The sequence below is a fragment of the Monodelphis domestica genome, chromosome 2 (assembly GCF_027887165.1).
Source record: "Monodelphis domestica isolate mMonDom1 chromosome 2, mMonDom1.pri, whole genome shotgun sequence".
In the NCBI taxonomy this organism is placed as follows: domain Eukaryota; kingdom Metazoa; phylum Chordata; class Mammalia; order Didelphimorphia; family Didelphidae; genus Monodelphis; species Monodelphis domestica.
In genome coordinates, this window is record NC_077228.1 from 339107997 (window position 1) to 339124115 (window position 16119).

The following is a 16119-nucleotide window of genomic DNA, read 5'->3' on the forward strand; positions in this document are numbered from 1 at the left end:
TTAAAACAGAGTGAGGTGCCAGGGGTAATACTTAGGTTTCCAGTCTGAGTGCCTGGAGCATGGTGGTGCCCTTGATGATAATAGGAAAATTCAGAAGGAGGGAAAAGATAATGAGTTCAGTTTGGAACTTAATTGAATTTTAGATATCTTTGAAACATCCAGTTTGAAAAGTTTGATAGACCTTTGTAGATTAGCATTTGGAGAAGTGAACCTGGAGGTTAGGAGAGAGGGTAGGGCTGGAAAATTAGTTTGAGGATCATCAGCATAGAGATCATAATTGAAACTGAAAACTGATGTACTCACTAATTGGAATAGTATAGAGGAAGAAGAAAAGAGGGCCCCAGGCACCCTTTGGAACACTATTGGATAGGGAGGGCCAATACCTTGACAGAGATCCAGCAAAAAAAAAAAACAAACAAAAAACCCAAACCTAGGAGTTGTCAGAAAGCAGGAAAAGAACCCAAAGGGATAGAGGCATGGAAACAGAGAGAAGAGAGCATAAAAGAGAAGAGGGTAATCAGTAGTGTCAAAGACTGTAGAGAAGTAAAGAAGAAGGAGGATTGAAAAGAAGCTCTTAGATTTGGGAATTAAGAAACTTTAGAGAGCTCGGTTTTGGTTGAATAGGTAGGAAGTAAGAGGGCATAGTTAAAAAGAGTGAGAAGAAAGGAAGTGGAGGTATCGATTTTAGATGGACTTCTCAAGCAGTTTAGCTGTAAAAGATCAGAAGTGATATGCAATGATTATTAGTGCATGCAGATAGATCAAGTGATAGGTTTTTGAGGTTTGGGGAGACATGGGCATGTTTTTAAGTTATTGGTCTAAGGTCCAAGAAATTGTTTTGACTTGAGTTAAGCCCACTTTAGTGGAGAGCTTTTAAGTCAAATCAAAATTAAATGCCTACTATGTGTCAGGTACTGTGCTTAACATAGTATATTGCAAACCACAGTGGGGATACAAAGAAAGGCAAAAAAACCAGTCCCTACTACAAAGAAAGAACAGCCTAATGAGAGACAAACAACAGTGTACATCTCTGTGCATTCTTTTATGATTATATCCATACAGTTAACATATCACATTATTTGTAGTATTAAAGTGATGTTGTTAATTATCAGAAGATAGCTAAGCTCCCTCTCCTTATGAATGCTTTTGCTGTGTCTGCATGAGTTTTGGGAGGAATATAAATTAATTTTGAATAATTTAATAACTTTTCTGTTTCCCTGTAAGCTAGATAAAATGGGAAGAGAAGGGCAGTTGGAAATCTGGCTTAATGAGGAAGATCTGTTTTTGTCCCAGAGTGGAAGAGTTTGTTTTCTGGCTCATTACTTTCTCTACTTAGTCAGATGGTGACCAAATTATATTACGAAAGAGATTGACGTAGATAGAATGACGTAGATCAGTGTTTCAAAAACTGTTCTGCAGGGAATTTTGATGTTAGCCACATTTTCTTCTAAGAGAATGTTTAAATATACATAGTATGTATGGCAGTTTTCTGGTAGGAAAACAGGTTTCAATTTGTTATGTACAAACTCCCTTTTATCCAAGTGAATCCTGTCAATGTGTTTCAAACACATGTTTTGTGTTGCCAATTTTGCTTGAAAAACATTGGAAGGGAGCCAAAGTGTTAATAATAATTAATAATAATAATAAAAATAAGGGCTTAGGGATTTACTTATGCTTATTCTTATTTAAAAAACCAACTAACTATACTAAGTAGGTTACTAAACTAAAACTTAACCAAGTTCCCAAATCTTACTCAGCAGGGGTCCAAAAAACAGTTAGAGCCAGGATCTGTTGTTGTTAGATGTCCAAGTGAGACTGAATGCTGCCAGCAGTTAGATACAGGAACCCTTCCTCAGTTCAAAACAGGGAAATCCTCTTCAGACCTTCCTCTTGACTTCCTCAGGAGACCAGAAGAAAAGTCCATTGGGGGCAAAATGGAGTCTTCCCAGCTCCCCTTGCTCAGGCTCCCATGCCACTGTCAATCATACCTAGGTTTGCACTTCTCAGTTTTTGCAGAGTTTTGCAAATTGCAAACCTTTCCATACTTTATCACAATTCCCTCCTATTGCATGAATCAAAAATCATGTGATTTTTGAATTTGTGCACAATCTAAAATATATTTACCAGTTACTAAGAAATCTATCCAAAATAACAAACAACCTACACTCAACTATCTTAGTCTAACTTACACTAACCTATTCTAAGGAATTGTAACAAGGGAAAAAGGAAAAGGAAAAGGAAAACAAAGTAAATAATGAACAAGTACAAAAGTCAAACAGAAGCCAAATCAGAACAGCAAATAACATCAAAGAGATGAAATAACTTCCATGCAAATATCAAACTTAAAATACTCTTATCAGCTAAAACAGAACAATGTACTGGTATTACAGTACATTAACATCAAACTTGGAGAAAAAATTTTGAAAATCACAATAAACACAATATTGCATAAGTTTTACAATGAAAATTAAACCAAACAATAAACTCATTTATGCAAATATGTGTAACAGTGAGCTATGTACATAATTTACACATATATAGTATATACATACAATATATACATGTATTTTATACATATGTACATGTAAATACTTATGTGCACTTCATATTTATACAGTTTACATATCTATACACACTATAATACAATTAATTTGCAATCCTATTATACATCCTATTTACATATATTTACATATTTATTTACAATTTTGTTTGATATGTGATGTTATATATTGTTTGTGTTGTGTAATGTATGATGCAGTGCAAGTCAGTATCTAATTTTCTTGTCTTACTTAATTTTACCTAACTTCAAAATACTTCTCCTAACTAAATTTCTATACCTAAACTAAATCTAAATATGTAACTACATTTTGTTAGTAAATAACATATCTACAGCTAATCATAACACTGTTAGTACCCTAACTATACATTGTTTCACTCATTTAAATAGTGATTCAATGTAACCTAATCAATGTTTTATGTTTATGTTTTATTATGTTGTTACTTTTGCTATGTTGTGTTGTTTTGCTGTCAATGTTACTGTTTTATATAAGAGTTATGCTACTGTTGTATGCCACATACTTACCCCTACTTCCTCTTGAATATCCTTCTGCCATTCCATAGTAGGAAATATATTTGTGTTTGTATGTGAATAAATGCTAAATGCTATGTTATTATATACTGTAATACATTACCCAAAATATAAAATCATTAGTCCATTTATCCTGTAATCCTCTTCATTGCAAATTTCACAAAGTCTTTTAAATTTATAAGTTCTCAGTCTTTCATCAATGTCCATTAATTCCCGAATTCTCCTCATCATCTGCATTGTCCTCTTCTATCCTCTTCCACAGGAATGGTCCTCTCCTTACTGATCTTCTTGACTGAAGACTCAATTTGACTGATGATTCTATCTTTCTGCAATCTCTTCATTTCCTTCTTTTTCAATGATTTGTACATTTTCATTATTTATACCATGTGCTAATTTTATACGTGAACAATGATACCAAGAATCTCTACCCAAAACTTTTACTGAAGATGGAGAAACCAACACAATAGTGTAAGGACTTAACCAACTTTCCTGTGTTGCTGATGTTTTAGCAAAATTTTTTACATATACCGTATCTCCTGGTTCATAATTGTGAAGAGAATAACCCAAAGGACCAGTTTGAATTAATACTTCCATTTCATGTAATTCTTTTAGTCTTTGTTGTAAAGCACTTAAGTAAGAAGCAAGTTAACAATCTCCTCCTAAGAGAGATGTATAGACTGTCTTACAAGGTTTTGCTTGTAGTGGAGCATGTCCAAAGAGCATTTCATAGGATGATATATGTAAATCTGCTCTTGGCCTTGTACGTAAGTAAAACAAAGCTATAGGAAGAATCTCTGGCCATTTGAGATGAGTTTCAGCACAGAGCTTCCCTACCATAGTCTTTATTTCCTTATTAATGCGCTCAACTTGACCTGAACTTTGGGGATGATACAGCCCATGATATTTTGGTGTTATTCCTAGATTTTCATAGGCTCTTTTCAGGATGTCTTGAGTGAAATGGAATCCTTTATTGGAGTCTATTGTTAATGGTTCTCCAACTCTAGGTATAATTTCCTTAATCAACACTTTCACCACAATGTTAGCTGTATTTGATGGAAAAGCTTCAGGCCATTTAGTTAATCTATCAACAATTAACCAAGCAAAACTTGTATCTTCCATCTTTTGGCATGCTGATATAATCAATCTGCAGACTCTCAAATGGACAATATGCTAAAGGTCCACCACCTAAACCTTTCTATCTGAATGTTCCTAGATTGAATTTTTGGCAAACAGAACAGCTTGAGCAGATCTTATTTTCTACAGTACTTATTCCAGGAGCAACCCATTCCCTCTTTACAGTGTCATTTACAGCTTGACTACCAAATTGACCATTTGTGTGAATGGCTTGACACAAATAGGTATACAGGTCTTTTGGTAACAGCAGCTTTCCTGTATCTGTTAACCATATACCATGATCTTTTCTAGCTCCAAACTTCTCTTTCCATTTTTGTATTTCTGAGTCTACATAAGCTTTTCCTAGATCATCAGATTCTATAGTTGATAAGTTCATAATATACACTGGAGCATTCCTGGCCGCAAATTTTGCCATTTATCAGCTCTATGATTTCTTTTAGAAACAGAATCTCTTCTATTAGTATGACTTCTACAATGGATTACCACTAGCTGTTTAGGCTTCTGGATAGCATCCAACAACTCAGTTATTACCAACAACTCAGTTATTATTTCTGCGCGAGCAATTGGCTTTCCTGATGCAGTAATAAAACCTCGTTGTGTCCAGATCTTTCCTGTTGCATGACAAACAGAAAAAGAGTCTGTGTAATGAGAGTCTGTGTAAATGTTTACACTTTTTACCAGCTGCCTGAAGAAATGTTTACTTTAAAGCGATTAACTCTGCAGTTTGAGTCTAAGATTACTAGGTAATGATCCATACCACAGTGTCTCAAATTCTGGGACAACTACAGCACCTATACATCTAATTCCATTACACAAATATGAAGAACCATCTGTGAATTAAACCAAATCTGGATTTTCGATCAGAGTGTCTTTTAAATCTGTCCTTGGCATATCCATTAGATTTACTACTTCTAAGCATTCATGTAATGGTTCACCGTTCTTTGGCAAATCAGGAAGAAGTGTAGTTGGGTTTAATACACTACACCTTTTCAATGTGATGTTTTCACTACCTAAAAGTATAATTTTATACTTAGATATTCGTTGGTCTGAATATGCTTGAGTACGAAATTTCCTCATTAGTGCTTCTATTTGATGTGAACAGAATACTGTAAATGGTCATCCCAAAACTAATTCTGATGACTTTTGAAATAACACAGCTGCAGCAGCTACACCCCTTAAACAAGGAACTGTACCAGCAGTAGTTGGATCTAGCTGACAAGTATAGTATCCAATTGGATGATAGCTTTGTTCTAAAGACTGTGTCAGTGCACCAGATGCAATATCTTTGGTCTCATGCACAAATAATTGAAAAGGTTTAATATAGTCTGGGATTCCAAGAGCTGGTACAGATAAAATCATTTCCTTAAGCCTACTTAAAGCTTGCAGATGTTCAGGTTTGAGTTTCAGAGGTTCTGGTTCTGTATTCCTAGTTAGATCTGTTAAACATTTAGTAATTTCACTATATGCAGGTATCCATTGTCTACAAAGACCAGTTGTCCTAAGAACAGCTCTGAGTTGCTTCTTGGTCTTAGGTGCACTCAGTTTCTGGATATCAGCTGTTCTTTTCTTAGTGATACTTCTGGAACCCTCTGACAACACAAAACCAAGATATTAAACACGTGGCAAAACCCACTGAAGTTTTACTTTAGAGATTTTATGTCCACGTTTATATAATTCAATCAAAAGAATCTTGCTATCTCTCAAACACACTTTAGCAGATAGAGATGCTAGGAGGATATCATCGACAAAATGCACTATTTTACTTTCTTTGAATGATATTGTCTTAAGGTCTCTGTTCAAAACTTGAAAGAATTGGCTCGGGCTGTCACAGAATCCCCGTGGAAGATGAGTGAACATCCACTGGGCACTGTCCCATGTGAAAGCAAAGATCTTTTGAGAATCCTCATGAATTGGTATTGAGAAAAACGCTGAATATAAATCTGTCATGGTGAAATATCTTTCTTGACTTGGAATGGATGATATTATAGTAGCTGGGCTTGGTACTACAGGATGAGTCTTAATTACATGATCATTTACAGCTCTTAAATCCAGTATTAATCTATAGGCAACTCTGCCATCTTGATCAAGCTTTTGTTTCTTTATTGGCAGTATGGGAGTATTGTAATTTGAAAAACATGGTATTATGATCCCTTATTGAATTAGGGACTCAATAATTGGTCTTCTTCTGTCTATAGCTTCTTTATTCAAAGGATATTAAGGAACACAAGGAACTGGTCCTTCCTTGGTTCTCACTATCACTGGATCAGTTGATTTCAATAGGCCAACATCTGTGGAAGACTTTGCCCATAAACCTTCTGGTATATCCTCAGGAATAGGATAGGTGGAATTCAACTCATTCTCTGCACTTACTGAATCTAAGAACAGCAATGGAAAGGCTTTCAGAGATTCTTCTGGGAGTTGTAATGATATATCCCCATTGCTCGTAATTTACAAAGCAAGTCCCTCCCAATAAGGTTCATTGGGCATCCAGGCATACATAGAAATGCGTGTTCCATGCTTAATGGACCAAGGGTAATCATTTTAGGTTGTAATTTAGCTACTCTCTCTGGTTTTCCAGTAGCTCCAAATACTTCCATAGTACCAACAGCTCTACAATCTTTAGGAGCACTTTGCAAAACTGATTTCCTGGCTCTAGTATCCACCAAAAGATCATATATCTGATCCCCCATAGTTACCAAAACATAGGGTTCAGTACTATTTGGTGGTTGGAAAGTTTCAAGAATTGGTGCAGCACAGTAACATTAGTACAAAGCTCAGTCATTTCCTGTTCATCCAAGTCAACATCTGCATGAATTATATGACTTTCCCAGGGTTTTGCATCATCAGCTTTTATATTACTCTCATGGATCCTTAAATTCTCCATCTTAGTATCATTGTTCCCATTTACAATTTCCTTATTATTATTTAGCTTATATTCTTCATTAATTTCTCTTATCATACATTCATTAGGATTTTCTGTTAAATTTATCTTACAATGTTTCTTCTCTGTACAATTATTTACACCAACTATATCCTTCTTTGATTCAATTAATTCATTTGTATCACCATGTATTTTCTTTTCATTACTCCCATTTTCATTTATCCTCCACTCATTTGCAATTATATAACACTCATTCCTTGATTCATTCTCATGTGTTCCCTGGGCAAACCTTCATAAGGCAGTATTCTTACTCTGGTCACCCGTTACAACCTGGCTATATTTAGACCTTGCTCCAGCATTTACCCAAAACTGCATAGTATTTAAATCAGGTGCTTGTTGTCCCTGGCAACAGGCATTTTGACATTGATTGGTATACCCAGTTTGATTATTGTTATTATTTACATTCCATCTATTATTATTATAATTATTACTATTCCAGTTATTGTTTCTATTATGCCCATTACTTAATTGTCCCCTAATTTGATTCCTAAAGTGGCAGTGACTGTACAGGTGTCCAATGCGATCACACAGAAAACACTGGCTGGGGCCTGATCTCCTTTCATTTGGTTTATAAGTATTATTAGTATATCTTGGCTGTACAGATCTTAATGCAGCCACAGCTTTTATTTCTTTGATTTTACTCTCTCTAGCCTTTGATTCAGCTTCCTTCAATTTCCTCTTTAAGTTCTCAACAATAGTATCCCTGTCATCATTCCTTTCCTCTGAGTCTGTAATCAAATATGTGGCTTTCCTCATAGGTCATCCAACTCTAATTCCTCCTAGTCAGGGTAATTTGTTTTAAAAAATTGCCCAATCCTTGGGACAGCATTTTTTTTTATCATTTTTAAAAATAATATTTTATTTGATCATTTCCAAGCATTATTCATTAAAGACAAAGATCATTTTATTTTCCTTCCCCCCACCCCCCATAGCCGACGCGTGATTCCACTGGGTGTCACATGTGTTCTTGATTCGAACCCATTTCTATGTTGTCAATATTTGCATTAGAGTTTCGTTTAGGGTCTCTCCTCTGTCATGTCCCCTCAGCCGCTGTGGTCAGGCAGTTGCTTTTCCTCAGTGTCTCTACTCCCATAGTTTATCCTTTGCTTATGAATAGTGTTTTTTCTCCTAGATCCCTGCAGATTGTTCCGGGACATTACACCACCACCAATGGAGAAGTCCATTACGTTTGATTATACCACAGTGTGTTTGTCTCTGTGTATAATGTTCTCCTGGTTCTGCTCCTCTCGCTCTGCATCACTTCCTGGAGGAACACTTCCTGTTCCAGTCTCAATGGAATTCTTCCACTTTATTATTCCTTTTAGCACAATAATATTCCATCACCAACATATACCACAATTTGCTCAGCCATTCCCCAATTGATGGGCATCCCCTCGTTTTCCAATTTTTGGCCACCACAAAGAGCGCAGCTATAAATATTCTTGTACAAGTCTTTGTGTCCATTATCTCTTTGGGGTACAGACCCAGCAGTGCTATGGCTGGATCAAAGGGTAGACATTCTTTTGTCGCCCTTTGGGCATAGTTCCAAATTGCCCTCCAGAATGGTTGGATCAGTTCACAACTCCACCAGCAATGAATTAATGTCCTAACTTTGCCACATCCCCTTCAGCATTCATTACTTTCCTTTGCTGTTATGTTAGCCAATCTGCTAGGTGTGAGGTGATACCTCAGAGTTGTTTTGATTTGCATCTCTCTGATTATAAGAGATGTGGAGCACTTTTTCATGTGCTTATTAATAGTTTTGATTTCTTTATCTGAAAACTGCCTATCCATGTTGGGACAGCATTTTTAACAAACACCCTCTTAATATGTGCAATCAAGTTCTCTTCCAGTGGATCCATTCCCAATAAAGTTTCAGCTGCCTCGGTTATCCTTTCCAGGAAAACTACAGGAGCTTCAGAGACCTTGTGTTTGATTGCCTCAAATTTTGACTATGAATTGGGCCTTTTGGTATACCTTCCCATTACCTCCAGAATTGCATCTCTTGCCTCTACTAACATCTCATAAACTCCCTCTTCAGATGTATCTTACTTCAGATCCTCTGGCCAGGATTGCAAGAATGGATCTGTTCTAGTCTCCTGAATAAATTTGGTTCTTTCTCTCTTAGTCAAGACCTCCTTCATCAGTAGGGCAAAATCATTGAAGTCTGGATCATACAAATCAATTGTTCTATGTATCTCCTTAATCACCCTATTAGGTTCATCATTAAAAAGTGGTGTTCTCTTCCTGATGGACTCAAGGTCTTCTGGGGAAAATCTCTTGTGTATTTTCACTTTATGGACTTCATTTTGTTTTACCACTGGCATATCTCTAAGTGGGTGGGCACAAAGAAATTATCCCTGCTGCTTCTTCTTTATCTAATCTATTTAAGTTTTTCCCATTATTGTTTACTTTGTTGGTATCTTGTGCAAAGCCTCGGGCTATATTTAGGTTTATTAGGTGCTCAGGGGTATTTAGTTAGAATTTCATTTGTATAACCATCATCTTCATGTCATCCCTTCTAAACCAGGTCACCAGATATTCTAGACACTTAACACATAGGCACACAGAGACATGAGACTTATAGACCACACAGGCACAGATTACAGCCAGGGTACATAAACCATAATGTCACATAGCTTAACATCCATTAGGGGTTTCAGACAGTCCATAGCAAACACATAATGACAATAATTAGGGAACATTATAAATACAAAATATGGTACATGCAGAAAATAATCGAAGAACAGAAACAGTACATTGCTAAACATGTCTACAGACATGCCAGCTTCCATTGTAAGATTATTGCTACAATGTATATTGTACATAAACTAAAGACAACACAAATGAATTTCAAACAATGAAAACAATTTTTTTTTTCTCATGAGATGGCTGCCCCAAGATGGCTGCTGGGGTCTGTGGTGCAGCTTCAGTAACCCCTTCAGTAAGCCAACTCTCAGAATTCTATTTAACCCCCTAACCTCCTAGCTAGCTAAATACACAGAGAAATATATAATCATACAAGAAATAAATACATTATACAGATTCTTAACCTAGCTGGCTTTGCCAAACTGTTAGGATAGGAGTTTGGATAAGAATTAATATTGAGTTATCTACTATGATTTGGGGAAATGGAAGTTAAAAAAGTTCCTAGATCCAGTGCTAAGTATTCTGGCTTTAGAAGATTCTGAAAATGTAAAATGTATTATTTCTGAAATTCTATCAAAGCTTTGAAAATTGCTAGTTTTACTCTTTACCATTATCTCATCATACATTTTATTTCTTTACTGTTTGTTTATAGATTCAGTTTCTATAAAATCCAGATTTTATAATCATTCCCCCAAACCATTTTAAGTTTATTTCACTTTCCTCAAATATTTTCTTATTAGCAAATCCAGTTATGATAAAACTATTTAGATGACTTGCATTTGTAAGTTCAGTTTTCAATATAAAATTCTGGCACAAAAAGAATAATTTTGAGGCTCTTTAGAATTGTTTGGAATAAGATTTTGACATGTAGGAGATGTCTGAATTCTTAAATTTGATTTTCAGTTTGTTGCCTGGGAGTTAATAAGAGACCAGAAAAGTGGACTTGAAGCAGGGAAGGGGAAAAGGGAACCCATAGGGATGAGTCATTGACAAGTAGAAACATTTTTAGTTGATTAGAAAATAAATTCTTCTTCCTTTTGAGGTACCTTTAAAACAAGGCAGAAGTCTTATGGATTGGATTCGATTGACCAAAAGTGGAAAGGATCTCACAGGACTGAAAGGAAGATTAATTGAAGTAACTGAAGAGGAACTTATACGACACAACAAAAAAGATGATTGTTGGGTATGCATAAGAGGTAAGACATTTTTATTTGCTTATGGACTTACTGTAGTTTTCAGCAAGAGACCGAATGGTGTGTTAATAAGGAAGGGAATTCATAAACTAACATTTTTAAAAAATCCCCTTATACTTGTATAAGACTAGGAATTAAATTGTGCAATTTTTTGATATACCTCAAATAATTTAACACACATATCTAGAAGGCAGCAAATTTCTCAAATGGAAAACATTTTTTAAATTTACTTGGAAAGGAACAAAGCATTTAATGTGGTAGAAGAGTAAAATCAGGTATTGGTCGCTTTTTGCATTCCCAGTGCTTGGCTTAGTGATAGGTACATAATAACTTTTTTTTTTCCGTCTTGGAGTCAATACTGTGTATTGGCTCCAAGGCAGAAGAGTGGTAAGGACTAGGGGATGGGTGTCAAGTGACTTGCCCAGGGTCACACAGCTCGGAAGTGTCTGAGGCTAGATTTGAACCTAGAACCTCCCGTCTCTAGACCTGGCTCTCAATCCACTGAGCCACCCAGCTGCCCCCTACATAATAACTTTTACATGCATTCATTTCTTATTTCTAGATCTTGCCTTACACTGTTCCTTAAGACTTCTTCTTCCCCATTTCTGTAATTGAAATTCTAGGCCCAGTTCAGATACCACTAAATTGGTGGTCTTGGAGGTCCAGGATCTGATACTCCTTTGAATTTACTCATTTGGATATACAAGTTCTTTATATTCTCCTTCTTTGTTAAATTCTTATAGACTATAAACTCAGAGGCCAGAGACTGTTTATGTTTGTCTTTGTATTCTCCATACTTAGCACAGTGCCTGAAACATAGGAAGCACTTGTGAGTTGTGTACATATGCTTATTAGATTATATTCCTTAGGGTAAAGATTTTGTATTATTTATTTTTTGTATCTCACACAATATCTTGGATATAGGGACTCATTAAATTTTTTTTTTGGAATTATATTGAGATTAGTCCTGAGTACCTTTAAAAAAATATTTGAAAAAATATGGGTTGATTTGCATTTCATTTTATGTATGAGACAAATAGATAATTATCTATACCATGTTCAGGTACACATGGTTAAGAAAAGACTGTTGAAACAGTGTCTCTAAATGAATGCTTTTGATTTGTGCTTCATATTGGGTAGGGTATGATGAGAACGTCGAAGTCTTATCTGCTTTGGGGATCTAACCTTGTTTCTCCTTCTTAGGTCATATTGGAGGAGAGACTAAAGGAACAACTGATATAACTCTTAATAGAGATGAATGAAAGACTGATTGCTTTTGTTCTCCTTGTGTCGGGCCCCGTGCATTCATATAAAACTGGAAGAAGGCTACGTCTAATTTCCTTAGAAACCTTATAAAATATTGTTCTTTAGTTTATAGAATAAAGTAATGAGTAAGTCTAAGGACTAATTGATTAATTAAAGGAGAAATTGTGCCCAGTTTTAGCATATATGAGAGTGTGATAAATAATAGTTTCAGAAAAGTTGAGATACCAAGATAGGTAAGATATATGGTATTATTAGAGACAAAGAAATATCTAGGAATAAGAGTTTTGTGTATTTTAAAATTCGGTTTATTTTTTTTTAATAGTATAGTATTGTTAAAATGGTAAATGTTTCCGTTTTGGTATGCTATATTGGGAGATTATGAGAATGGGAGATGTTGATTTGTTTAAGTTCCCAGTTAACTAATAACTAATGGTTCCTCATTGTACTCTCTCTCTAGAACTTCAAATGATTTACTCATATGAATCTCCATTGATTTTGAAAGCCTAGTGAAACCCAGATTTGATTCTTCCTACCCTCTTAAAATAACAGAATTTTGCAAATAGGTAAATAGCCCTTTTCCATTTTGGCTTAGACGACAAAGACTTTACTGTAGTGTGATGTGGCAAACATTAGCATTTCTTTTTAATAGAGGCAATATTAGTAATGTTTTATTGGGTCAAGAAATAGGAACAAAGATTATGTGTGGAGTACTTTGAATTCAGGGTAAAATATACACTAAATTATCTCAAAAACAGTCAATCTGGATAAAATAATTTCTAAAAGCTTGACTTTTCATAGCTGGTGGTGCTGTATAAAATCCAATATGGTAGATAGGGTCTCGCAGTTATTATTGATGGGTTTCAGGCAGAGTAGGAGTGAAAAATTCACTCAGTGGTTAATGCTGGTTGTCATACAGTAGAGGTTGATAGAAACCAAATGAATGAATGTTGTTGTTTGAAATAGGTTTATATTCTAGTTCACCAGTTTTAACTTGAAGCAAGATGACATATATAAAATACTTTTTTGTCATCCACATAGCAATAGATAGGTATAGGTATAAGCTTCTATTACATGATTTTGTTAATAGAATGAAATTCTCTACTTTAAAAAAATAGTTTTGATTTATTTTTACTTTGACAGTATCTTTCCCTGTATCCCTCCTGCTTCCATTTTCCAGAGAAACATCCCCTATAATAAGGAATTTTTTGTAAAAGAGAAAGGAGGGAAAACAATTAAGATTTGGAAAGTAGCTGACTTTCTCTGCCTTAAGCCTCAGCAAAAGAGAAGGAAAAGGTGGCTTTTTATTTGGGGATAAGCTTGGTCATTATAATTACACATTTGGTTTTGATTGTTTTGTGTTTGTTCTTTCCATTTACATTGTTATAATCATTATATATGTTGTTTCCCTGGTATTGCTTAATTCATTTCTAACCCTAAATTCATTTTGTTTCTAACGCTAAACTCTAAATTCATTTTCAATCATAATGCTAGATATATTTGGACAGGTTAATCACCACGGCGACTATAGAGAGGTGAATTTTTTGGACACAATGATAATTAGAGGCTGTTATTAAGCTACAGAGTAAAGTTTCTTAATTTGGTATCCATGAACTCATTTTAAGTATTTTGATAATTTTATTTCAGTATTATTTAATTTTCTTTTTTAATCTTCTATATATATTGTGCATTTAAAAATATGATTCTGATAAGTAGTCCCCAGACTTTACTTTTTGGTGAACTCTATATGTGTATCTTGAGATCAAAGACAATTTCATTCATTTGTTAGTATCCCCAGCACCTTTGTCAATGTCTTGATTATTAAAATGTTTGTTGTCTTGATTTGAATTCTCATAGTATAGCAGTGACCAATAATGGAATAAAACCTAAAACCTTTTTGGTCCTTATGCAAGCTATTAGTATTAGATAGCTAGTCATTAAAATTTTTAAAAAATCAATCATTTTTTTTTTACCAATTACATGTAATAACAAATTTCCACACAAGTTTTCCCTAAGTTATATGATTGAACTTATCTCCCTCTCTCCCTTCCCTTTACCCTCCCACTGCTTAGCCAGTCATTTTGAAAAGAAAGTTTGCAAAAAGTTTTGAAGGGATATTCAACAGTTCTGTTACTTGGGGAAAATAGTTTCTCTCCTTAAATATCTGGCATACTACGACTTCCTACAGTGGAATGAGTAAATAGTTTTGTAGGGATAGGCACTCATCACTTAGGTCAGAATCTAAACAGTTCTGGAGGTGAGTCTTCTGGAATCTTTTTTAGCTTTATGTGATTAAATATTTGAGAGTGGCTGGAGCCATTAGATTCAAGCTTGTGAAGACTGTGAAATAAATGAAATATTGAATATTGTAGCATAACAGACCAGTACAGTTGGGGAAAAAAAGCTTGTCATCAATAGAAATTTGTGTTTAAGCTCACAGGATTTAGAATTAGTTAAGGCCCTAACATCTACACCAACTCTCTAATTTTACCATTGAAGAAGTAGGCCTAAACTAGTTATGACTTCCTCAAGTTCATACAGAAAATAAATTGCAGAGCTATTTCTTTTCAAACTGCATCTCATTCATACTGCCTTATATTCATCCATGCTGCCTTATATGATTCTTATTTTTTCAGAAGCTGTTCTGAAGGTAATGTGTGTCCTAAAATCTTCAATCTTTACTGCCTCTGACTTCATTACTAAGCTTAAAATCTCCAGTTAGACTATATAATATATAGACCAAAGGCTTTGAAAGGATAAATTTCTTATAAAAGGATTTGAACTTAATAAAGCCATGTCTTTCCTGAAATCCATTTCAAATGTTTTCTTGATAACTTTGCCAGGATTTGAAGAGTCCCTAGTAATCTAATAAATTATCCTGTTAATCTATTAGATTAGGTCTAAAGCAATGAAGACTATTTTCTATGGGTATTTGAGAAGATATGAGAGAATACTACATAAACTTTGCATAAAATCTCATGTAATTCAAGAAATAGTTCCATTTAAATCTTCATATCATCAGAGTTGTACTATTTTAGGTATGTGTGAGTAAATGATACTGAGGAATAGAGGAAGGGAGATGACCTCTTCCATTTTCATCTAAAATAAGGATCAATATAAATAGGAGCAGCTGATTATTAAATAATTTTTGTTAGCTCCTTGGGTAGAGAGCCAAGCAAATCTCAAGCACCTGTTAAGTACCTGTTCTAAGCCCAGTGCTAGAAGCTGAGTGTACAAAATCAAATAGTCCCTACTTTCAAGTGAAAATTTTCATAGATTCATCCTTTAGATTGTTATTTTGCATTATTAGGTGATAAATGGGTTTGGCCAAATATTTTCCTTTTGGATTCAGTAGAATTAGTTTGGTTTTAACATGAGTTTGAGGTAAGGATGTATATGCAAGTAGAGGATGTCCTATTAATAGTTGGATGTGAATTTCTGCAGTTTGGAAGAGACATCCTGACTGGAATTTGGGAGTCATCTTCCTAGACATAGCAGTTGAGGCCTTGAGATTGAGTAAAATTGTTTAGGGAGAAAGTATAGAAAGAAGAATGCCCCATAGGGCTCTGTAAAGCATCCTCAGTAAAAGCCTAGAAAAAGGAGGAGGAATCTCTATGTAAATCAGTTAGGAAGAGTTCATTTTTAGACATATTTGGTTGGTTTTGTCAGGAAGCTGAATCATGAACAAGAGAAATAAAATTTTATGTATCTGTATGAAAATAGCATGTTATAATAGAAAGTTGGCCTCAAAGAGTTTGGGAGCCTGAGGTTCAAGTTCTGACTCTGTGACCTTGTGCCTCAGGCAACTCTACAACTCTTTCATGACCTGCTATTCCATTCTACTTTAGCTA

General features: G+C 34.9%; 1 protein-coding gene across 3 annotated transcripts in view; it reads left to right on the forward strand.

Annotated features, from left to right (window-relative positions):
* The window catches only part of LOC100024704 (cytochrome b5 reductase 4), a 103405-nt gene that overhangs the window by 3618 nt on the left and 83668 nt on the right, over positions 1-16119 (forward strand). For 2 of the 3 annotated variants that reach the window (XM_007484267.3, XM_007484268.3), the window contains exon 2: positions 10855-11008. The exons of the other annotated variant lie outside the window; for it this stretch is intronic. In XM_007484267.3, the coding sequence (XP_007484329.1) occupies positions 10855-11008 (154 nt within the window). The remainder of the gene's footprint in view (positions 1-10854; positions 11009-16119) is intronic. 3 annotated transcript variants of the gene reach the window in all.